The sequence below is a fragment of the Thermochaetoides thermophila genome (genome assembly GCF_000221225.1).
Source record: "Thermochaetoides thermophila DSM 1495 unplaced genomic scaffold scf7180000011820, whole genome shotgun sequence".
Lineage (NCBI taxonomy): Eukaryota > Fungi > Ascomycota > Sordariomycetes > Sordariales > Chaetomiaceae > Thermochaetoides > Thermochaetoides thermophila.
In genome coordinates, this window is record NW_006383036.1 from 1,712,441 (window position 1) to 1,736,519 (window position 24,079).

At 55.3% G+C, this 24,079-nt stretch overlaps 7 protein-coding genes across 7 annotated transcripts; 4 read left to right on the plus strand and 3 right to left on the minus strand.

Moving 5' to 3' along the window:
* Nucleotides 1-1,297: 1,297 nt before the first annotated feature.
* Nucleotides 1,298-3,660, plus strand: CTHT_0054630 (uncharacterized protein; the record flags this gene model as incomplete). The annotated part of the gene is made up of 3 exons (XM_006695734.1): nt 1,298-3,299; nt 3,365-3,503; nt 3,561-3,660. The coding sequence occupies 3 exons, from the start codon at nt 1,298-1,300 to the stop codon at nt 3,658-3,660; spliced, it is 2,241 nt and encodes a 746-aa protein (XP_006695797.1).
* A 1,037-nt stretch (nt 3,661-4,697) lies between these two features.
* CTHT_0054640 (uncharacterized protein) lies at nt 4,698-5,695 on the minus strand (the record flags this gene model as incomplete). The annotated part of the gene is made up of 2 exons (XM_006695735.1): nt 4,698-5,390; nt 5,570-5,695. 2 exons carry the CDS (start codon nt 5,693-5,695, stop codon nt 4,698-4,700), a joined length of 819 nt encoding a protein of 272 aa, XP_006695798.1.
* A 1,225-nt stretch (nt 5,696-6,920) lies between these two features.
* CTHT_0054650 (putative nuclear pore complex protein) lies at nt 6,921-11,454 on the plus strand (the record flags this gene model as incomplete). Its single annotated transcript, XM_006695736.1, has 2 exons — nt 6,921-7,001; nt 7,090-11,454. The coding sequence occupies 2 exons, from the start codon at nt 6,921-6,923 to the stop codon at nt 11,452-11,454; spliced, it is 4,446 nt and encodes a 1,481-aa protein (XP_006695799.1).
* Nucleotides 11,455-12,003: 549 nt separating this feature from the next.
* Nucleotides 12,004-13,377, minus strand: CTHT_0054660 (uncharacterized protein; the record flags this gene model as incomplete). The annotated part of the gene is made up of 4 exons (XM_006695737.1): nt 12,004-12,771; nt 12,852-13,126; nt 13,192-13,276; nt 13,366-13,377. 4 exons carry the CDS (start codon nt 13,375-13,377, stop codon nt 12,004-12,006), a joined length of 1,140 nt encoding a protein of 379 aa, XP_006695800.1.
* An 885-nt stretch (nt 13,378-14,262) lies between these two features.
* Nucleotides 14,263-16,990, plus strand: CTHT_0054670 (uncharacterized protein; the record flags this gene model as incomplete). The annotated part of the gene is made up of 5 exons (XM_006695738.1): nt 14,263-14,272; nt 14,350-14,386; nt 14,461-16,456; nt 16,522-16,692; nt 16,748-16,990. 5 exons carry the CDS (start codon nt 14,263-14,265, stop codon nt 16,988-16,990), a joined length of 2,457 nt encoding a protein of 818 aa, XP_006695801.1.
* Nucleotides 16,991-17,242: 252 nt separating this feature from the next.
* Nucleotides 17,243-18,229, minus strand: CTHT_0054680 (uncharacterized protein; the record flags this gene model as incomplete). Its single annotated transcript, XM_006695739.1, has 1 exon — nt 17,243-18,229. One exon carries the CDS (start codon nt 18,227-18,229, stop codon nt 17,243-17,245), a length of 987 nt encoding a protein of 328 aa, XP_006695802.1.
* Nucleotides 18,230-21,519: 3,290 nt separating this feature from the next.
* Nucleotides 21,520-23,472, plus strand: CTHT_0054690 (uncharacterized protein; the record flags this gene model as incomplete). The annotated part of the gene is made up of 1 exon (XM_006695740.1): nt 21,520-23,472. One exon carries the CDS (start codon nt 21,520-21,522, stop codon nt 23,470-23,472), a length of 1,953 nt encoding a protein of 650 aa, XP_006695803.1.
* Nucleotides 23,473-24,079: the final 607 nt, after the last annotated feature.

Consider the following 24,079-nt stretch of genomic DNA (forward strand, 5'->3'; position numbering starts at 1 on the left):
GTGTACGGAATCTGTAAGAGCAGCCAGCGTGGCGACACTATAGGCACTGTAAAACCATAGACTCTTGATAGGTCGGCCAGAGCAGATTTCGCTCGGGTGGCCAGCAATGAACACATACATCAAAGGCTCTGCTGAGCTTGTCCAATTTCCACTTGTTTACCCTCCTGACCGGGCTGGAGCCCAATCGTTGTTCTGGAAAAGGAGAAAAGGCCACCCGTTTTTAAGAGGTCGCCGCCGGCTGTGGATTGCACCGTTGAGTGGGTCCGCGCTGCGGGAAGCATTTCAGGAACAACCCGGGGTTACTAACAATTTTGGGCCTAGCGCACATCATTTTTGGCACACCATGTGTCCCAGCTTTCTCCATTTTGGCATTGGGCGAGGCCCCTCGATTGGTCTGGGGCCCGCCCCATCTCCTGAGCCCTTGTCGTTCCATGGGTCATCTTACCCATGGATCCACTTCCCCGTTCGCAGGCTGCTTCCCCCTGCTGTCTTCCCCCTTCCTCGGCCAAGCCTGGTGCGAGACGTGACACTGGGGCAGTTGCACTCAGCACCTCGCTCACACTTTTGCTTCCCAGCCCTGACCTCGACTTTTCCAACTTGACACTCGGCACTCGACCGCTCTTTGAATTGACGCGCCACGACAACAAACCACATTTTGTTCTCCTCGCTGGCGTTCACCCCGCAGAGGTTGGACGAAGGTTGTTTGTTGTCAGGCATCTGCCCAGGCAACGGCTGCGGCACCCAGAGGGCGCACCAGTGACCACTCAAAGTATCCGTCCAGATTACAGCGCATCTTCTCCTCGCCCGCAAGCCCCCCTGCGAGCAAAGAAAAAGAACATCAACGCTTGCCCTGGATTCTGGCCCTTCAGCGTTCATATGGCCAGTTTCGACGTTGGTCTTCCAGTTGATTGAGAAGCTTGACGTTTTCACTGTCGACAACTCCCTGACCTCACACTCATCGCCGTCTTTGATCGACTTCACGTATGCTTGAAGCCACACAACACCATTCCTTTGCCAGTTGCAGCCCGACTTGGTCAAGCAGGTTCATGCAAAGCAGAAACTTTAATTTCAGGGCTTAAAGCCGCTCGTCATCGCTTTGCGGGGTGTCTGTCTCTTCGCGGCGGCGACTCTTGTGTTCTCTCCCGCGACTTCACCACCTCCTTACTGCGCCGCTTCCTGCCTGCGGAGGGCCTACTTCTCACCCCAAAACTCGGCGAAACTTCAGGCTCTTTCCTCCTTCTCACGGTTCTAGGGGTCCTGTCGCTGTGGCTCTCTATTGGGGCCGATCGATTGCACCATGTCTTCGAACCGACCAGATGCCCTCGATCTGAGGTCAAAATCCCAAGCTTCCATTTCACGCCCACTCCGATCCCCCCGTCTCCATGTTGCCGGTGAAATCCCTCCCGAACGCTCACCACTTGAGGAGCTGGTCCATCATACTGTACTGCTTCAGCGGCAATTGGAGGAATCTGCAAAGAACGGTCGGCGCATAAGTCGGCTACCTCCCTTGACTCCAGAGAGCCCTTTGATTGTCCAGACCAGGTCCGAATATTATCGGTCACGCTCCCAAGACTCTCATCACAACGACGACGATGATCACAGCGTTCTCGATAGGCATGATAATGGCAACAGTAACCACTTAGGCCTCGGCTTGAGGACGGAGGAGGTCGATGTCAACAACCGGCCGAGATCCGTGCATCCAACCCTCGGACAGATCGACCCGGTCACTGATCAGTCGATCCCTGTGCCAGCTATACCAACTCAGTTTATGGATTCCTCCAGAGGCAGACAGCCGAGTGACGCTGGTGAGAATGGCGGTTACTTTGGCGTCGGGGCACGGCGAGAGCAATCTCCCGGGCCAATCGAACGTAAGCCTTCTGATCTCGAGAAGGTTATAACGAATCAGTCCGGTGCAACAGCCAATCATGACGGCAGTCAGAAGCCATCGCCATCACCTGCTACTGGCCCTTGCTTAACCAACTCACCTGAGAGATATGGGGGCAAGAGCTCGTTTGACGGCGGCAACCTGGTTCCTCCCCGGCCGCTGTTCACCAAGCGCAGCTCGAGCTTACAGTCCTCCCCCCTCGAATCAACCGATGAGGAATTCAATAGCTCGCTAAGCACATCGATGCACTCGCAGAGCTCACGCAAGTTTTCCACTAGTAGTGGTGTTATGTCCCCTGCTTATGGCTCCTTTGGGCGTTCTCCTTCCAGTGCCTCGGACGCTTCTATCCTGCCCCGACCGACTTTCAACTTTTCACGACCTCTCAGCCGAGCAGGAACGCCGAGCTTTGATACAAGGCCTGATATGGTAGCACCGCCGGCGCGGCAGGCTTCCTGCGACAGCCATACCTCTTTTCTGCCCGAGGAGAACGTGTGTACGCCTGTTAGCACCCGCAGCGAGGCAAACCGTGAAATCAATGGAGACAACGAAACTTCACCAGCACCGTCACACATCTATTCCAAATTCAACTTGCCTCGTGGAAAGTCGGTTCAACGAAATATATTTGAAGATATGAATGGGGCATCGTCCTCCTTGGATGAGCAAGTCCCGTCGTCGCCGACCCAGAAATCCTCAACCTATCCACTGGTCGGGCAACCGCCACCGTCGCCACCGACTCGCCCTTCGAGCTCTGGAGGTGTCAGACAGACCGACGATGAAAATGCTAGGCGGCCGTCTTCGGAGAGGAGCAAGCTTCACGATGTTCCTGCATGCCTCCGACCTGCTCAACAACCGTCGCCCAACCCCAGTCGACCATCGACTGATGATACTCGCCCTTCCATGGACGAACCCAGAGGGCGATCCACGGCCCCGAGGCCATCGTTATCGGCCGCTACCAGTGACTCAGCTAGTACCATCAAGCCCAGCCACCACTCCTCGAATCCCGTCGGGCCTGCTATGGCTGAGCTTTCTGCTGAAGAGCATGTCAGCAAGGCTATTGCCCTTCATGAGAACGGCTCCCTGCAGGAATCGACATGGCATCTGCAGCATGCTGCCAAGATGGGCCATCCAACCGGCATGCTACTCTATGCTCTCGCCTGTCGTCATGGTTGGGGCATGCGTCCAAACCCGCGAGAGGGTGTTGAGTGGCTGCGTCGTGCGGCTGAGTCGGCTCATCTAGAGATCGCTGAGGATGAAGAGATGGTTAAGGAAGGAAAACATGTGGACTCGGCCGAGCGTAAGACGCGTAAGGCGCAGTTTGCGCTTAGCATCTATGAGTTGGGTGTGAGCCATATGAATGGCTGGGGCGTAGAGCAGGATAAGGCATTGGCATTGAGATGTTTTGAGATCGCTGCATGTAGGTTCTTCTTCTTCTACCCCGTTTCTGTCTGTATTGCGGAACCTCTTACTGATATGTGGCAGCTTGGGGTGACGTCGACGCGATGGCCGAAGCTGGATTTTGCTATGCTCAGGGCATTGGCTGCAAAAAGGATCTTAAGAAAAGCGCCAAGTACTATCGTGAAGCTGAGGCCAGGGGCATGAGCATGGTTGGGAACAGTTGGTTAGTGCCCTTCTGATAGCTAAGCTAATGTGACCAGGACTAACATTAGAGATTCAGGATCCATAAGCCGAAATACGCGGACGATCCTCCTAAAGACCAGCAGCGCTCCAAATCCAGGACAAGGAAGAGTATCTTCAGCCGGAGGAAAGATGCGTGAAGCAAAAGAGCCAACCCAGCCACAGCGTTCGTTTTATCGTTCTTCACTTCAATCTCGACCTGTTCGTTTTTGCGCTCTAGGATGCCTTGACGATTATGAGCAATAGTCTTGTTACAGTTTCTTTGGCACGATACCACTATTCTTCATACCCAGTTTGGTTCGCCGCGGCGTTTCCGGGAGTTGTTTCTGATACTGTTTTGACAGTTTGCGGATGTTTGTGGCAGGCTAGGTCTCGTTCGCTGTCAAGCTCATTCTTGAGCTTTCACTTGCTCTGGATTGTCTTTGTTCCTCCTCAAATCAACAGGGGAAGGGGTCCAATCTACTTGCAAAGGTGTACCTTTTGGCTGTATTTTTCTCTAGTTCCAGCCTCTGGGATTATTCATCGGGTGATTTTGCCTTTCACTTTTATTTCTGAAGAGGGATATTGGCAGGAGTTTATTAAAAAAAAAAGAGAGATGCCGGGAATGGCATATGTTCTTATTCTTTTCTCCTGTGTGTGATTTGGACATAGGCGATAAATGGGTGGGAATTTCGGTGAACAGAGTTAGCAAGCTCGGCACATTCGTGACGGTTCCGGTTTCCGTTCTGTCTCTCGTTCATGACCCATAATCTCTCCTTTTTTTCGAGATAAGTTTGCCGGCAGACGTCAGTAATATTAAAATACTTTAGGGGCGGGCCTGAAATTAGACACAAGCTAGCTCTTGTGAATCAAATGTCACATGGCTCAAGAGAAGACAGGTCTCAATCTCATGCCTTAACACCTCATGCTTGGCTGTTGAATCTTGATATTTAGTTGCACACAAGAGCCGGTTGGGGGATAACGATCACAGGTTGCACATGAACCTAGACTGGATGTCATATCGCCATGGCATTTGCAGTCATTTGAGATACGGTAAACGTAAAGCCATCCCGGGCGTGCTTGCAACCCCGTAAATGGCTGTTTCCATGTCTGTTAGAACGTACACTGCGACAGGCGTAGGCCGCCAGCGTACGCTCGAACCTCCTATCCCACTTAAACTCACAGCTGGGGGACGCCCTCATGTGTCGACCTCCATCTTATCGCCGCTCTCTTCAGTCAGATCATGAATTGTCACATATTTGGTAATATCTTCCTTCTTGATGACTTGCTCGTTGAGCACGGCAGTAGTCCCCTTGGGGAACTTGTAGCTTCCAAGCTTCTTGGTGCGTTCGTTGGGCTTGAGGTAGTTGCGCATCAGAGTCGTCTTTTCTGCCGTAATGACGGCCACGTCCACGTTGCTGCCAGACCCCAGGTCGTTCCAGATACCTGCCTCAATGGCATCCGAGCACAGCTTAATGGCCTCCTCGCGTGTCAGGCTTGGCTTCCACTGCGTCTCGAAGACAGCCATAGCCGCCAGCGAACCTGAACCCATTGTCACGTAGGGAAGCTTGTCCGTCGAACCGTGCGCATGCACCGTGAACAGATGCGTGCCAGTTGGGTCGACGCCGGCCACAACGAGGTACGCGCCGATGTAGCCCTGATAGCGGAACAGGTGCTGCTTCAGCATCGTCATGGCTGTCACCACGCGCGGCTTACGCCCCGTTGACAGCGCGTGCAGCTCGATCTGCGAGCTGATGAGCGCCGTCGTGAACTCGGTGTCGGCGGCGGTACCGGCGCCCGCGCACCAGATGTTGGGGGCGATGTAGTGTAGCTTCTCGCAGTTCTTGTCGGCGACGATAGGACCTGAGGTTGCACGTGTGTCGGCGGCAATCTGGTACGGCAAGGCCGGGGCCAAGGGTCAGTCATCCCAACCGTTCCGTTTTGTGGGGTTTGTGGGTGTGTGTGTGTGTGTGTGTGTGTGTGTGTGCTGTGGTGTGTGCAGGAGGAGCGGTAGATGTGTGCCCCGCGCGAGTGATGGATGTTTTGTTAGGAGCTGGGAGAGGGACGCACCACTACGCCGCCATCGTATATGCACCCGACAATGGTTGTGCCTGTGCTGGTCGCCTTCGGCAGAGGGACACCCCGCTGATGGAGAGCGACATTGCGATTGTAATTGGAGAAGTCGAAGCCTGGCATGGTGTTGGGGGGAGGAAGGGAGGAAGGGGAAACACTAGAGAAGATATCAACGCCGGGAGGGCGGTCATGATGAGCTGGTACTGCGTCCGGCTTAGAGCTGGATGTATTATGGAGGCCGTAAGCTTGTGTGTGTTGTCAAGTTTCTGGTATGTGGTTTCGAAGTACAATGCAGACGTGATGTTTGTTGTTGGGTCGTCTGGTGGGGGAGGTCGGGCGCTGTGTGTGGTTGATGCTGTGCAGTGCCAGGCGGTTTTGGCGGGACGGGAGCTGATGACGAGGCTACAGCTGCCTTCTGCTGCTCTTTGCCCTGGCCTTCACTTCACCACGCCCAGCTCCCAGACGCGCTGACGGGGTGTTGCCTGGCTCCACCAAATCCGTGGGCTGCGGGATGTCGACGCCAGGTGCTTGGCAGATGGCCCAAGCTTCCTCTCCACAAGCAATAGGTGACGAATAGCGGCTAACTCAATCGGGAGGACGCGAGCGTGGTAGGGTGTGGGTTGTTGTTTGGTCCCACATTTGCCGGTTATTGGCCACTGGTCGTTGGTTCGCTGCTGGCTTTGGTGTTAGGTGCTGCTGCTGGCGGCGGGAGGGCGGCAGGCAGAAAAATCGTGGATCGGGTCGCGTCTGCCAGCTTTTCATTGTTCAGCAACCACCGTCACAGCCAGACAACTCAAGGCTCAACTGGACGGCCAAGCAACACCAACTGGAACGACGACTGAGTCGCTTGCCGACTTTGCCCGCCAATTCCCTGTCCCTGTCCTCCTCACCCCCGGCAACCCAGATCTCCGTCGGACTTGAGTATCGGTCCCCCGTTCGCCGTCGAGAACGCAGACGCCGAAAATAAAAGACATTCGCGTCTGCCGCTGCGGCCAGCAGCAGCATATTGAAGTCAAAAATCAATTTGCCTTGTTTAGGCACTTTCAAGTTAGCTGAATTGATCATCCTTTCTATTCGAAGGCGCATCTCGACGCCAACTCTATCCATCGGCTTCTTCAGGCTCCCGTCTATCGATTTGTTCTGCTTCAACATCGCTTGCTGCCATTGAGTGATCGACCGTGAACCGTAAACTGCGAACCGCGAACCGCGACTCGCAACTCACAACTCGCTTTCGCCGGCTGCGGATTCCCCAGCTGCCCCAATCGACAACGCATCTCGCCAATGACTAGCGCGGCATCGCACAGCTGAACATCTCGCTTCGAGGGCGGCGAAACTTGCAGCAGTCATCATGGCTTTTAGCTTTGGAAATGCCGGAGGGGGCGGCGGCGGCGTGACGCAGGGCAAGGACCTTGAGGTCATACAGACAGAGGTGCGTGTCTCTGGACATGAGTGAGATTGTTGACTGGTGTCAGATGTGCCTTGTCTCGTCGTCTCTGCTGACCGTGATTGCTTCCTAGGGTCTTGGATTTCTCGCTCTCGCTGGCGACGCGAAAGTCCAGCTGACCTCAAAGTGGTCTCCCCCGCCGGCACCGACCGCGTCCCTGCTCAGCATCGCTTCTCGCAAGGGCCTAGTTGCTGCCGCTGGCCCCGATGCTGTCCACGTCGCCACAACCGAGTCGGTGCGGAAGGCCTTCCTGGCCGAGAAGAACGGGGATAGCGAAGTGCGGCCGTTCAACCCCGAGGCGAAGCTTCCGCTGCCGCTTCGCATCTCGCAGCTGGCCTTCACAGCTGACGAACAATATCTCGTCCTTTCTGCCGAGACGGGCGGTGGTCTTAGAGCATACGATGTCAACTCGCTCACTCAGGGAAACACCCAGTCTGCTTTTGAGCTCGCCACCAACGGCGAAACCCTGCGCCAGCTGGCCCCCAACCCCATGCCTGAGTCGGCCGCTTTCTGTGCCATTGTCACGACCAATGGCAATCTCTACATGGCGAATCTAGCCGAGAGGACGCTCGTCTCGGGGCCGAATGGGCCGACCCTGCGTTCCCAGGTCAGCTGCGCCGCCTGGAGCACCAAGGGCAAGCAGCTCGTTGCTGGCATGGCGGACGGTTCTATTTACCAGATGACGCCTGATGGTACGGAGAAGGCCCACATTCCCAAGCCGCCTAATCTCGGCGACTACCATGTCTCCTCAGTGGTGTGGCTAGAGAACAACGTGTTTCTCACTATCCACAACCCAACCAATTCGACCAACCCCGACGACAAGACCGTCTACCACGTCATTACCAGGCAACAGTCGTCAGGCAGCCCCCCCAACTTTACCTTCCAGAAGCTGAACGATCCCGTCGAGCCATTCGTTGCCGACAAGACTCCCCATCACACCGTTCTGCGACTGAAGGACTTCCCGCCTAACCTCCAGGACCTGCTCTTGGTTTCGTCGACTGCCGTCGAGACTATCGGCTTGCTCACCCGGTCCAAGACACCCTTGGCGACTGACAAGCCGGCAGACGCCATCACCAATGTCTTCACAACTACCGAATTGGCTGACGACTCTCGGCGCGCGCAGCTGCCGATGAGTGAGGATATGATGGAGACTTACCCTATTGGCGTCGCGCTTGATCTGTCCAGCAAGGAGAAGGTCTACAAGCCGATTCCGACAGATGAAGAAATTGAGTATTCCCCTGGCCCTCTTCCTGGCTTATGGGTGCTCAACAACGAGGGCGTCTTGGCATCGTGGTGGGTTGTATACAACGAGTCGATTCGCGCGGGGACAACGTATTCAGGAATTGGCGGCAGCAGCGAAGTCATTCCTGCGTCTCCAGCCCCAGCGCTCGCATCCTCGACAGCCCCTGTGCCGGCGTTCGCGTCGCCCGTTAGCAAGCCTACATTCGGGTCCCCGAGTCCGGCTACACCGGCCTTTGGAGGTCCGTCGGCCTTGGGAACCAAGGCTTCACCGTGGGCCACCGCTGGAGGCGCCGCGTCGTCCACGCCGACATTCGGCCAGCCTAGTTTTGGCAAGCCGGCAGCGCCCGCATTTGGCCAAGCTTCGTTCCCCGGCTTGGGGCAGAAGGTTTCTCCGTGGGCCACAGGTTCGACGACCAGCGCGGCACCGGCGTTCGGACAGTCCGGCTTCGCAAGTGCTGGCACGGCCCCTGGAAAGGTGTTTGGCAGCAGTTTCACCGCCCCGTCTTCGGGAGGGTTCGCCAGCTTTGCTACCAAGAGCGGTTTTGCTTCACTTAGCGCTCCCTCAGGCGGTTCTAGCATCTTCAGTTCTAAGCCTGGTGCACCACTGACTTCTGCTGCTCCCGAAGTGTCGATGGACACCGACACAGCCTTCCCCCCTCCGAGCACGAAGACCGACAAGCCCGCTTTTGGGTCGTCGCCATTTGTCCTGGGAAGCACGTTCAAAGCGGATCCCACGGCCGCTCATGATATTGAGAAACCGAAAGAAGGCGAGAGCAAGTCCCTCTTCGACACTGGGTTTGGCCTCTCGCTTGAGGATGCGGCCAAGCAGCCTGCTAGCGCCGCCGAATCGAAAGATGAGGAGATGCGGTCTACTACACCTCCTCTTCCTCCGCCGACTGAGACGAAGCCCAAGTCGATCTTTGAGTCGACGACCCCTACGACTACTCCGGCACCTCAAAAGTTCGAATTCAAGACGACGACGCCATCTGGATTCTCAACTCTGCTCGGCAGCACCAAGCCGGTAGCCTCGAGCATGCCCAACATTTTTGCTACGCCTAAGCCGACTTCTGCGGAGAAACCGAAGTCTATCTTCGATACACTCAAACCCAAGGAGGAGAGTAAGGAGAATCTTCTCAAGGCTTCCGAGCCACCACTTCCTCCAGACACCACTAGTAAGGCGGTCTTTCAACCGGGTTCTTCATCTTCTGAGTCAGCAGAAAGCTCACCTGGAGCAGCAGCGAAGGCGGCGTTCAAGGTGGGCAATGATGAGACCCCGAAGCCCCAGAAAGAGCTAGCTCCGAAACCTGAAGCGGTGCCGTTGCCACCGGACTTTGTTAAGGCCAAGCCGAAGACTGAAGCCAAGGAAACCAAGGCTGAAGAGCCTGCTGTTTCCCCTAATCTCCCAGTCAAACCGCTAGCAAAGAAGGCGGAGCCCATCCCTGCAGTTCCTGAAAGCGCCTCTGAAGAAGAACAGGGGCAGGCAGAAGAAGAGGAAGCTGAATCAGGAGAAGAAGAAGAAGAAGAAGAAGAAGAAGGAGAGGGTGAGGAGGAAGAGGAGGAAGAGGAGGAGGAGGAGGAGGAGGAGGAGGAAGGAGAAGAAGGTGAGGAGCAGTCAGAAGCTGGCAGCGAAGGCAGCGGTGTTGACGTTGCGAAAGACCTCAGCCCAACAGCCAAGTTTGGCAGCATGACGCCTGGCTACACGCCACACACCTCGCTTGGCGGGATGGCTGAAAGCACATTCTCGACTATCTCCCGCTCCGAAGTAGCAGAGCAGTCGCGGCCATTGTTCGGAGAGATCACTAAGAATGCCCCTCCCCTGTTCCCTGCGGCTGGCCCGTTACCCGTGAGTCCTCGGTCGCCCAGCCCGGTCCGTGGCGTAGTTAGGAGCAGCATATTGAGACCGACCGAGACTCCTCGGCCCGTTGACACCACACCGGTACCGTCACGAAAGGGCCTGCTCCAGAAGACTGCTAGTTTTGGTATGTCGACAGGTCAGAAGCCTGCAGTCGACCCTAATGTCAAGGCCCAGCGCAAGCTGGCTGAAAAGCTCAAGGCAGAGGAGCAGGTGCTCGTGGACCCGGAGGACGAGGGTATTCAGCAGATCTTGCAGTCTAAGGTCGAGCCGACCCTACGAATGAACGAGTTTCTTGCCGTCGACACAAAACTTGCGCCGATGAAGCCTGGCCGTGACGATGTGCCCAACGCCTGCGAGACACTCTGGCGCGACATTAATCGCATGATTGACCGTCTGGGCCTCAACTCGCGCTCGCTGCAGTCCTTCATCCTGGGTCACACTTCACACGGTAAGCCGGGCGGCAGGCAAAAGGATGACCTTGAGAAGCCGGATGACTGGGTTCTGATCGAAGCATACGACCTTGGTGATATGATTGACAACAAACTTGCGCGGGAGCTCGAAGCCGGTCGCATCAAGGACGTTGAAGGCACTATGGCCGCAATCCACAACCTTGGGCGAGACCTCGCCAAGTTGCGCGCCAAGGAGGAGGATTTGCGTAAACTCTTCAATGCGCAGGTCGACCCGGATCAGATCGCTCTGACCAAGGCCTTGCCGCTGAGCGCGGAGCAGCTGGCGCAACAGAACGAGCTGCGCCGTTCGTACGCCTCCTTCTCCAAGCTGCTTACCGAGGCTGAGGAAGCGCTCACCGTACTCAAGGCCAAGCTTGCGTCAGCAAATGCGGCGCGCGGCCGTCGTGGCGCTGGCGCCGCTCAGGTACCAACGGTCGATGCTATTATTCGTACCATCAACAAGATGACCAGCATGGCAGAGAAGAGATCGGGCGATATTGATGTGCTCGAGAGCCAGATGCGCAAGCTGAGGATCGGGTCTCTGGGGCCAGCTGGTACTCCGAATGGGAATGGCGTTGGCGCGGGCACAGTTGTCCCCGCTACCCCTGGTGGCGGTGGTCGTAGTCGCGAAAGCTCGCCGTTTGTCACACCCCAATCGTCGCGGCGGGCAATGTTCATGTCGCCCGGGTCTGTGGGCACGGCGACGCCACGTGGTCTACTTGCTGCCACTGGGACACCGTCGCCGACGAAGAAAAAACTGAGCATGTACACCGCGGAGGAGAAGAGGGAGCTGAGGGCACGCGAGGCGAAGAGGAAGGCGACATTGAGAATGCTAAGAGAGAGCCTTGCTAGAGTGGGTCCGAATGTTGTGCGATTGCGGGATGATGATTAGAGCAAACATGGTATCCTTTGAGATGATGCTGGGATTGTAGTAGAAAACGAAAGATTAGTTATCTTAGCTACTTGGGTCCATCAGGTTTAGTTGCCAAGTTGAAAAAGAGATTGCAAATGGATATTTCCCCGATATTTGGTGATAATCCATAAAGTTCGCAAACTAGGCTTTTATTTGGACTTTTTTTCTTTTTTCTTTCTTTCTTTTTTTTGCAAAAGGCATAGATAAAAAGTTGGAAGTACGCCGAGACGCCCAAGTTTTGTTCCGTGACCCTACCTAAGCTAAGAACCCGGTCCCTACTTGACACTCAGTCAGATATATAGATCCACATGTACTAGGAGGGTACATCTCATGAACAAAAGCCAGATCAAAATATCCAGGCTCTTCCTAACCCTACTGTCCCTTATTTGGATACCTCTGTTCCGAAAAAAAAGCATGCGTTTGCGCGGGCGTATGCGCGCGTTATTAACCTTGACCAAACCTTGTTTTAGCTCCTCTTGTACCTAATCACACACCGTGACTTAGCCGCCAGGAAAATAACCACTAACGTCAAGGAGCACTCCATGCATTCTCTTCCTCTGACCTGCTCTGCTTCCCCTTCGCAGAAGACGGCGAAATACTATTCGAAGATTCCGTACTGACTTGCCCCTTCGACGCTCCTGGCAGGGCATTATTATCGTCTTCGTCGTCATCGTCCAGGGCGCGCGCCAGCTCGTCCGGATCACGCATCTTAGCATCCGGATCAGCGGCAGCACTCGTCACGCCCTGCTCTACATCGTCATCGTCGTCGTCGTCCACACGACTATCGAACACGCCTTCGTCGGCGCTGATGGAAATCCCACGGGAACCCCACTTTGCACGAGACGGCCGCCCGCCGTTAAGCGGCTGGTGGTTGAACCCTCCACGGCTGCCGCCAAGGGCAGGGGCGCTCTCCTCATCACCACCCTCTCCATCGATCTCCCTAGCAAGCGGCTTTGCGCCAAAGATGCGGCGCAGGAGCCAGCCGCGACGGAGGTCATCCGCATCAACGATACCGCCGTTACGCAGCTTGACACGTTGACGAGACCAGTAGACCCAGGCAAAGTCGGCATACAACGCGGTCTGCACGATGCCGAAGATAACAGAGATCGGGTTCGGGCGGCGGTCATTTGGATCGAGTTCGCGCAGGAACCAGTTGACCAGGTACAGTGCGCGGTAGGCACCGAGGAAGACGATGTAGAAGGAGGTAATGACGGTCGGCACGGTGGTCTGACGGAGGAGAAGAAGTTGTGGGAGGACGCAGACAGATTCAAGAATTTGAGAGAAGACCCAGAGAAACTGCGAAGTAAAGATTAGCCATGAAGTGAGGATGAGAGGGGAGAAGGGGGGGGTAGGGAAAGGACATAGGGGAAACGTACGTCTTGGAAGGACCACAGGTACTTAGGCTCAAAGATGAGCATGAAAAAGGGCGACAGCACCAGGCTGCCAAGCAAGATCATAGCACTTAGCTTCCAGGCAACCTCACGCTCGCGGGTGCGTGGATAGACAAAGCGCATAACAGCGATAGTATAGAAGGACGAGAGCAGGTAGAAGACCTTTAAGCAGTAGTTCCAGGCATGCGTCTCAGTGAAGAGGTCGGTGTATCGGGTGACGAAGACGAGGGCGTAGAAGACCTGGGTCAAGAGGGAGACGCCTGGGAAGACATGTGTTAGCTGGGAGAGGCCAGGGAAAACGAGGGGAACAAGCCAGCATACTTACCTTCGGAACTCCGGTTTCGATGAATGGAGAAGAGGAGGATGCATTTGGAGGTGACGTGCGACAGGTCTGCCGCTATCCTGAAGAACTGCGGAGATCGTCAGTACATAACGGGGCTGGCGGTTCGAATGGCCGCGTGGCGAACTAGTGAACTAATAATGATGGACAGCTGCCTACCCCGAAGGCCATGTTTGCGGTATGGGACTGGGTGTTGCTTAGAATCGGTCAGAACATTGAAGAAAGAGGGGACAGCGACAACGATGGCGACGACGACGGCGATAGCGATGGAGATGGCACTACCTAAACTCCAGCGGACTTAGGGGTCGAGAAGGGCGCTTAGAGGTAAAGGAAGCCCGAGGACAGAAGTGCAGGCGTCTAAATCTTGTCTGTCAATGTCCACAGTAATGATCGAAATTGTTTAGTACATCAGCGGCGATTAAGTGGCCTCGAAGATGAAAGTCTTTGGTAGGTAGGCTTAAGGCGAGGCAGGACTCAGGAGAACTCAGCTCGGGAATTGGAGCTTGGGTTGGGGTTGGGGTCGGGCTGAGTACACGACGGGCAGGCAACAGGCCGAGCAGCGTAGCAGCCCCAGACTCCAGAGCGGGAAGCAGATAAGACGTAATGCGTCACCGGCTGTCTCAGGGTTAGGGTGCATGACGGGAGCCCCGCGTTCTTGGCGGGCGGGACCAAATGCAGGGTCCACAATCCGCTGGGTTCGAAGTTCTTGGCCGTCCCGTCGCGTCTTTGGGGTTTGGGTTCGGGAGCGAGCCGCGAGTCGCGTCACTCGTTAATGGTGCAGCACAAGCAAAAGCGCAAACACGCAAGCACGCCGAACGCCGACAACCCGGGAATGGTGATGGTGATAGTAATGGTAATGGTAATGGTTGTGCATTACAACAGCGCAGCGTTATCAAACTAACTCAGATATTTTTTCTTCCATTCTCAAAGATTAAGAAGATGTCAGACGGAGCAGATGCGACATACCAAAGCATTGAAATATAGGAAACAGTACCACACCTATAGGAAGGATACCTCCCTCCAAACACGCCCATTCGCCCACTCATAACCACCACCATGGCGACCCGTATGCTCCCAGAGTCCCAATCTCGGACGCCAACGCTAGTCCAGAAGACGTTCATGAGCTAACCTAACCCATCGCAGGGGAGGAGCGCATGCGCGACCGCATGCGTGGCGCTGGGTAAGAACTCCTTCTCTAACATCTGGAGGGCTTAACATACAGCCAACAGTCAACTGACCTTGACCATACCACAGACGACACAACGTCGGCGAAATTGATTTCGGCTTCGTCATCCCTGTCGCCGAAGATCCCCCCATAGACGACGACATCGACGACGACGACGATGACGACAACGACGACGACGACGACGACAACGTCCAGCCGTCTTCGCCGACCGCACGCCGTGCCTCCAATCAGCAGCAGCAGCAGTCATTACGGCCAATACCTAATACATCTGCGAAGCGAAAACACTTCGACAGCGACCGCGATGTCATACCTACCCTGCGAAGCTCTCCCCCTCCCCCATCCGTCGCCCCTTCGACAGCTGCCCTAGACACCGCAGTCCCAGTCCATTACCAACAACAAACCTCCCCACAAGACGAAGAAATGCCCGACGTCTCCCCTCAAGAACCCTCTCCTTACGATCAATCCATGCCTGACGCCCCCCCCCTTTCAGCTCCTCACCAGCCGCTGCGCTCCCCCCGTACTCACGGCACGCTCTCCAGCGTTATCTCCCGCACCAAACGCCTCTCCTTCGACCCATCATCTCCCGTACGCGGCCCCGGCCCAGAAGAATATGAGGAGATGGTGACCGAAAGCCCGGCCGACGCCCCGGGGAGCGGCCAGCGACGCCGGCTGCGGCTCGCTGCGGCCGGACAGAGGACGACACCCGTGGTCGGGTCCAGCGCGTTGCTGCATAGGATGCTGGCAGATGTAGACCGCGCGGATGCCGAGGCCGAGAGGTCCGGACAGCTGGGGCTGGAGACGTCCTCGCCTATTGAAAGGCGTGTGGCAACGAGGAAGAGCGAGGTTATGAGACGATCGAGGTCAAGGTCGATGGCTTCGGGAGAGTCACTTAGTGCCGGGACTGAGAGGAGAAGCCCGAGATTGAACGCCAGTACGGCTGCGGGAAGTGAGATGGATGTGAATGGGGAAGAGGGACAGCATGAGGAGGTGGGGGAAGAAATGGAAGAAGGAGAAGAGGGGGAAGAAGGGGAAGAAGAGGTGGTGGAAGAAGAGGTGGAGGGAGAAGAGGTGGAGGGAGAAGATAATGAACCTGGGTTGGAAGAAAGTGATGAAGAGAAAGAACTGGGAGAGCCAGAAGGAGCGCCAGATGAAGCGATTGAGGCAGGTGCAGAAGCAGACCTTGGGGCGACGGAGGTACAAACAAGCAGCCCTCCAGCCGCACGAGAACGAGAATCCGCGCTGCGGAGTCAAGAAGCACTCGTGGAAGGAGAACAAGAACAGGAAGAGGCCCAGGAGATTGACAACGAAGAAGAGGCAGCGCAGCGACTGGGGAGGAAACGACCCCGTCGCACGTCACCAGCAGGCTCTCCTGAATTGGAATTGGAACTTCAAGAGGAGTCGCCGGCAGTCAAACGGCGCCGAAGAAAAGGGGAGCTCACGGACCCGGCACAGCAACAAGAGCCTGCCAGGAGAACGAAAAAGAGAGCCAGACCGGCAGCGGAACCTCAACCGCCAACTGCCAGCTTCCGGACCTCTCCCAGATCCCAGCCTAAATCACAACTTCGACCGTCACCCGCCAGGTCATCGCCCTCACTCTCACCGCAGCCTGAGCCAGAACCACAAACCAAAGCGAAACCCCGGACTCAGCCTGCAGCTAAACCACCGGGGAAGCCAAAAACAAAACGAAAGCCCAGACCAAAGCAACCCCGAAAAACCGGCGGCGATGGCGACGAGGAGGATGCTCCAGAGGACAAGGGCTCAGTTCAAATCACGGTCCAGCGCTTCACCAACAACGATATCCCTCATGCCAAAGACAGCCGAGACGAGCGCGGAGAAGTGGAGTTGGAACCCATCCCCTTCGCCAACGCCTCGGGGGTTAATGCAATCGACGTGCTCAGCAAGTTGTGCGAGGAGCTCATCGAGGCGTACCTCGGCAAGCTGGAGGAAAAGCTGCAGGGTACGGGGAACGATGAGGCAGGGAGGGCGGCGAGGAGAGAACATAAGACGATGTACAGGGCATTGGAGGCATTTGCGGAGGTGTTAAGAACTCGGCTGTTGGAGCATGTAAGCGTTTTTTTTTGTGTGAGCGCATATGTTTTGTGAGCCGACGCTGACACAGATATGACCAGACAATTGCGGTCGATACACTTCATTCGCTGCGCAAGCGGCTACGCGCCGCGCAGAAGAAACGGCTAGCATTGAGGGAACAGATCCTGCGGGTGCGGGCTGAGAGGGAACAAGTCGCTCTGCGGATGGATGCGGTGCGCATGAGGCATGAGGCAGAGCGAGAGAAAGCTTTGGTAAGCTTTTTTTTCTCCTCCCGGTTATCAAAAGTTGAAAACTGACTTTACACAGCGGCACATCTCCCTCTCCACAGCCATGCATGACATCGACATGGCGGTCGAGCAAGGGCGGGCGGCGCCCGAGCTGAGCGCCAGTGAGCAGAAACAGGCTGAGCTGGCCAACCTAGAGCTGTTAATCAGCCGGGTGGCCGATCAGGCATGTTCGCGGAGCGACGGCGGCGGAGCATTGAAGCAAATCAAAGAGTTTAACGCCTTTCTGGAGCGAGCGGCGGCCGTGTTGGAACGTAGGGTGTAGCATGGAGGACAGAGATGCCAGATACCCCCCACCAAACAAAAAAAATGATGATACGATTGATGATATCCAACCAACCAACCAACCAACTAACCAACTAATCAACTAATCAACCAACCAATCTGTGATGCTGCCAACTAGATGCAAATGCATACGTATATGCTTATGTACACAAGAAGCAGCCCGAATACTGTACATTGGAAAAACGAATAAGCGTATACTGTAAGCCGTACAGCAATAACACTATAAGCAAGCTCACCTCCCCGTGATGGAGGAGACGAAACTGTTCCATTTATCAATTAGCGTATCCTTGCCCTCGGCCTTGCGCGCCTCTCTCTCTTTTGCCTGTTCCTTCCAGATATTATGCACCTGCGTCGCCATCTGCACCTTGGCCTTATACTCGGCCCGCAGCGCCTGCTCCTCGGCCTCCCTCTCCTCCTCAGGTAGCTTTTCCAGTTTCTTCTTCCACGCGGCCAGCGTCTCGGCACTCGGCTCCTCCGGCAGGTCGCCAGTGCCAGTGCTGCCAAAAGCAGTTGCGGCGCCCTCCTCAAACACCGACCGAAACTGTGGGATCGGCCTTCCCTCTCTCTTGGCCTCTTCAATTGCCTTCTCCTGCGCTAGCATCTTCTGGTACAGCTCGTCTGCCCGCATCTGGATCTCCTCATCGACCTCAGGACCCCTTCCATGCACGCTCAGGTACCCCAGGGCCTTGAGCAGCCTGTTCTGTGCATTATAGCAGCGCTCAAAAGCACGCACCTCGTCGCGACACATGGTTGCGCGCGCGGACCAGGAACCAGACTTCATGCAATCGGCCCAGGCGGCCTGCTGGTCGGCGCAGTTCTCGAGGGCAGCGCGGCCTATGGCAGCACGGCGTTCCTTGTAGGCTTCGAGGATGTCGTGCAGCTTTTCGGAGTCGGTCTTGGTCTCGGCTTCGACGGCGGAGAGGGGCTTGTAGGTCTTCCAAAGATGGGCGTAGCGGCCGTCGGGGAAGAGGGATTCGGGAGGGACAGGGGGCTTGGAGGGGTCTTGTTGCTGAGCTTGTGGTAATGCTTGTGACTGGGACTGGGACTGGGACTGTGATTGTGATTGTGATTGCGGCTGTGCTTGCGACTGTGACTGGGAGCTGGCGTTGTACTTGATGGGAGACTCGCGTTCGAGGAACTCGCGCAGCTTCGGGTCCAGCTTGCGAAGGGGGTCTGAGTTGGCGTTGCTGCCACCGAACCAGCCGTCGAACCAACCCATTATGGTTTGCGGTTACTTAGAAGATAATTGGGCGGACGCTGCTTGGAAAGCTAGTCGTGTGGATGGAGTGGTGTCCCAAGCTGCGATGATGATGGTCCATGAACGATGAATTTAGGCGGTCAGTAGCGGCAGAAATCGGAAGAGTCGACAGGCCGACAGTGGGGGCGGGGAACTTTGGTGGGCTTGTGGGGCAAAGGGGCCCAGCAAGCAGCAACTCCAGCAAGGGATTTGGCTTCGACATGCCAAGACTTCGTCTGGCCTTCCTGGTTCCCACCCCACAAGATCCGAAACGAGAGCTCATTACTCCGTTCCATCTTATGTCGCCTATTTTGATCGGATGGAAGCTTCAGTGTTTTTGTTTCAGGATTGAACATGGTTGACACCAATTCCAATTTCTCTGACTGAGCCTGTAGAAGCTTGCTGCAGAGGCCAGAGATGGCTCTGTAGCCGTAAACAATTGACAACAACGATCACGGAGAAGAAAAAGAAACAGAAATATGAAAGACTTTCTGCAACATGCCTAAGGTACACGATCATAAACCAAGCTAGAGAGAACAGATGTAGGGATTAGCATCATCTCGGTGCAACCTTCCAATGAGTCCAACAGCACTAGTAAACAAAATCCACCGGGAGAATCCCAAGGGGCATATCAATGCGTTGAGCTGGAGAGTGATCGGGATCAAAGCAGGGAAGCACCCGTAAGCCATCTCTGGCCACACTGTGCCTAGTGAGGGTGACCGCCACCTGCGTGCGAGGAGTAATGGCTCGAGTGATTAGGACGTTGAGTTTTTTTTTTTTTTTCGTTCTTCGCGATATCTGCGGTCTTTGGATCTCTTCTCATATCTCCCATCTCGTCTCCCAATACCATCGCTTTTGGTTTCCATTTGTCTGACTCTTGAAATGCAACTGGATACAAGGGAATGTTTTCACAATTCACAAAACGAAAAAAAAAAAAAACTTAGCGCTCAGTTAGTGCGATTGATCATAGAGTCTGTTGCTCGGAGTTGCGAAAGGAGTCAGACATAAAGATGGAGAAAGGAGGGCGTAAGAAGCAGGCCTTTAAAGAAACCACTGTCATGCTTTTCAGGCCGTTAGGAGTTTGGTCATGGCCCATGGATCAGGCTTGCGGTGGTCATCTACCTTGTTTGGTAGCAAGTCACGTCCATCATCGTGAATGGACTTGGACCCCACCGGTCAGGGGTTGGAAAGCCGCTCGAAGCTATGATTATTTCCTCCTCCAGGGAGAGAACCATGTACATTCGCGTGTATGAAGTTGGGCTTGACTGGTTGACAAGTTGGAAAGCCATCAAAGCCATTGCCATCTATCTGGTTGGCTGGCTGGCTCCATATTCCTGTGTCTTTAGACTTGAATTTGACCACCTGAGCCCCAGAAAGGCAGTTTAGGTGATATAGAATAGCTCAGAAACTCTTGGACTCATTGACATACGACATCCCATCCGCAAGGCCCTCGTTAATAGGTTACACAAAGTTTCCCTTCGATCTCTCTGGGGTAATTGTCCTCTAACTTGACCGCCAACCACTAGACGTGGCAACGACCTGGTACGGATAAAATTCTAGTGGATTCAAAAAAACAACCGGCTGTGATGCGTTGTGAATGTGTTTGAGTAAGCAAGGCCAGACATATTATTTTAAGGTGAGGAAAAGCCAAATTCTCGTCGTCAGAGAGGCAACAAACCACGCAGAGGGCGGTTCAGATCTTCTGCAAAAGATATGAAGGAGTGAAGCGCCCTATTTATTTGTGTTAACCTAGAAAAAGTTAAGTCAAATCCAAGTGTAACAAGTCATAAAGCCAAGCAAACTTGTATCCTCCAGATTTTGAAACCTGGCTGTGCTGTGGGGTATTCAAGGTGATCATTCTGAGGGCCTGAGAACAAGAGCCGCAATCAGCTGTCCAAGGCTATCTCGAGGCTATAACTGGATGATGTCATAGATTTTTACTCATAGGACAAGCTGGGGAGGGGAAAGCGATTACATATACACACATGCTACTTAGCCAATTCAAGAAGATGAATCCTCCCCATCAAACATTGCATTAAGCTTGCATTTCTTGAGCAAGGCAGGGCAGCTGGTGTGATCCTGGATTATCTCATCCCACATTTTCGAGCGCTTGTGCAGGTAGTGTAAACACGTAATGATGGCCCATGGCCAACGATCAGCCGATGCCATGCGCCCAGATCCATGTGTCGATCTAACATGCGGATCACAGCCAGGAGCGAAAATGCTACGTGCGGTCGAGAGGTTGGATATACGGATCCATAGCCCAGCCAAGACCAGGCCCCCGCCAAGGAAAAAAGACAGCACAAAAAGGGAAAAAAGACAAGATGCAAGCAGGGGCTGGGCAACTTTGTTTCAACGTCGCTGCTAAGAGTTTTGCTGCATGCAGCTGCTGCTCGCTAACACTCGGGGCAGCTCCCGTTTCTTCTCTTGGGTAGGTGCTGGACAAGGGGATGTTTCAGAGTTTCAGGGTTTCACGGGAGGTGGGTTGTGTCTAGTGTCAGAGCCACTCGGACCTCCAGGACCTTGAGGGGTCTTCAGGGGGCCTCCAGGGGCCATCCAAGGCCCGCCCGGACTCCTTCAGATCGCCTCGGCTCCAGATCTCCCGCCAGAAGTAGGGTAAGTAGCAGTAGGGCAGCACGAATGGCGATGGACAAATCAGTCCGCTGCCCTACCAGCCAAGAAGACTTGAGACACTTCCTGTTCGGGGTAGACTCGTCCCGACTGCGAGCCGCCTCGATGCCACTCCGCCTTGCTTGGAGCATGCGAAGCATGCCCGGTTCGCCATCCTTGTCGCCCGTCATGCGGCTCATGCTCCCATCACAACCCCCGGTTCGGAGCATCCAGGAGCGTACAGGAGCTGTTCGATGTCAATCTTCCCAAGCGTCCGTGGCACATCCCCTGGGCCCTGGGAAACATGCCCACTGATATATCGGGGCGCTCATGGCATGCCGTCTTCCATCCTCTTCTTCCCCCCTTTTGGCTCTCCAGCTGCCACTCTGCCAGCCTGTTATGCCGTCGCTTGTCCCCAGAGGGTGACTGGTGTGGTTTTGTTACTCTTCTTTTCTTCTGTCTTTTCTTTTTTGGTTTTGTTGTTCTCTTCGTGTGCACTGCGGGCCAGGTCTCTTGCTTTTCTCTTGTCGATTTATTGACCTTTGACTTGCCAGCTCGGTCTGGCTCACTGTAGCAGCAGCACTCTTTTACACATCTTATCACATAATCCGTCCAGCTCGCGTGTCCCGCCGCCGCCACCAACGACGACCACAACGACGACGATGCATCTGTCCACTGGCACTCTTGTCACGGCCCTCCTGGCCGCAGCCGTCCAGGATGTGGCCGCAGCTGCGCAGAACGACGGCTACCACATCCAGACAGTCGCCAACCCTCCGCGCGCCAGGAGTTTGACTGACGATGCCACCGCGACCGCGGCAGTTGATTCCTCTACTGTCGAGACGTCAGCCACCATTGAGACATCGTCGGTCCTCGACACATCAGCAGCCATCGAAACTTCGGCCATTGCTGCGACTTCATCAGCCCTCGTGTCTCCTCCTCTCGCGCCGCTTGTGCCGCCCGACAGCCCTTCTGCCATTGTTCCCCCTTCCATTGTGACGTCTGCCCTAACTACGTCAGCGGCTCTTTCGTCGACCACATCGGTCCTCACCTCTGCCAGCCCGGCCTTTAGTGCGACTGCGACTGCGACTGCGACTGCGACCACTTCTCAAGCACAAGCAGGGACAGCATCGACCTCCAGTGCCGCTGCCGTTTTCACCCCCCTGCCCATCACCACCTCGGTTGCCGTAGCAACCCCCATCCCTCCCGAGGTCCTCTCCTCTCTTCAGTCCAGCGCTTCTGAGGCTGCTTCATCCGCTGCTTCTGCCAACGAAGAGGCGGCGAGAGGAGGCCTAAAGCAGCCACCTGGTTTGCAGAATGGCGCCCCTGGCTCACTACTGCCCCTACCCGGTCTGGTCAATGCCCCAGTTTCGCTCCAGCCTCTGCCGGGACTGACCCTGACCACTGGCACTGAGACGGAAACAACGGAGACAACGCCCACCACTACGGACTCTTCTGCCATCGAGACAGGTACTGATGCAACAACCACCTCTGACGTAGACTCAGAGACTTCTACAGGGCTGCTGCAGCTTCCTGGTTTCATCAACACCACACCGGCCTCTCTGGCGCCGCTGCCCACTCTCGACACAGATACTCCAGTCATCGGCGTCATCGTGGATGACAGTTCATCCACCGAGACCAGCGAGCTTGAAAGCTCGACTTCGACCTCCGACTCCTCGACTGAGACGCCTACCACAACTGCTCGCATCGGCTTCTTCACCCCCATCCTCATCAGTTCCACGACCACAAGCGCGACAGATTCCTCGACTACTGACGCTGCTGTCATCGGTTCCTTCACGCCGATTGGCACCGGCATCATTGGAACCGGCGCCCTGACTTCTTCGTTTGCCATCCCGACCGAAAGTGCTTTCTTTCCCTTCCCAAACAGCACTGCGACTACTGCTGCTGGCGGCGTGCTCACCCCGCTCCCTGGCGTTGCTGCCCCGACCGGCTCGCTCTTGTCTCCGGGCGTCAGCGGCACTGCAACAGATGGTGATGGTGTCTTGCAGCCATTGCCCACGGATAGTGTTGCCATCACGGCTACTGATGGCACCTTGCTGCCTCTTCCTACTGACACCCTGGATACCACCGGTACCGGCTCGCTGCAGCCTCTTCCCACTGATAGCCTGGATACCACCGGCACCGGCTCGCTGAAGCCTCTGCCCACTGACGGCATCGACACTACTGCTACGGATGGTTCACTCCAGCCGCTTCCCACTTCTGGAGTCGATACTTCCGCCACCGCTACTGGCACCGATGCCCAGTCGCCGCCTCTAACCACCAATTCTATCGCCACTGGCACCGGCTTCATCCTCGCCCCAACAGACGTGTCCTCTTTCCTTACCTCCATTCTCAGTGCTTCTTCCTCGGCCTCTGTTCAGCTGACTACCCTCACTACCGTCAGCAATGGTGTCACTCAGACACTAGTGACTAGCGCCACGGCCGCCGCCGCCGTGCAGACTGGCATTGGCGGCATCAACGTCGACACCAACGAGGCGGACACGACGACCGATTCGCTCACCACTGGCGCTGGCACGGAGAGTGTGGATCGGAGGAAGGGCTTGTGGATGGCCTTGGTGATGGGAGCAGTCGGTGTTTTTGCCGGCCTGCTTATGTAAACGATTAAAAATCAGGAGAAAGGTGGGGAGGGGCGCGAGTTGTGGTAGTAACCACGAAATAATGATGAGCCTTGGGAGATAGGACTGACTCTTTCTTTGGTACTGGTATATATACCATCATTTAAGATTTGATTTATGTGTTTTTTGTTCAAGATACCTCCACGTTCGATCAACTTGTACTTAGAACACAACTGGCACATGCCCTCCGGACCATTTACGTAGGGCTATAAAACAATATTTATAACACAAAAGTAAAGAACCAAAAGCCACCGCTTCATCATTTATGTCTGTGCCACTATACCATTTTCACTGTATTATTATCAATATTACCTTCCCCTTCCTCTATCCCTCTTCTGATATTCCCATACCGACTATCTGGATATGCCAACTAATTTCATCCCCCCGTTATTTCTTCTTGCTCCCCGCAACCCCCACCCAAAACTCTGTGGCCACATTTCACACAATGCTCACCCCTTCCCCTGGCTTGTCCCCCGCCTAGTCCCAAAACATCGTGCTTCGAAACGCTTTCTGCACGACGTATTTAACTTCCTCTCGCGCGCTTCGCACTGTCTCATAGGAAATAGTCTTACCCCTTAAGGCACTCCAA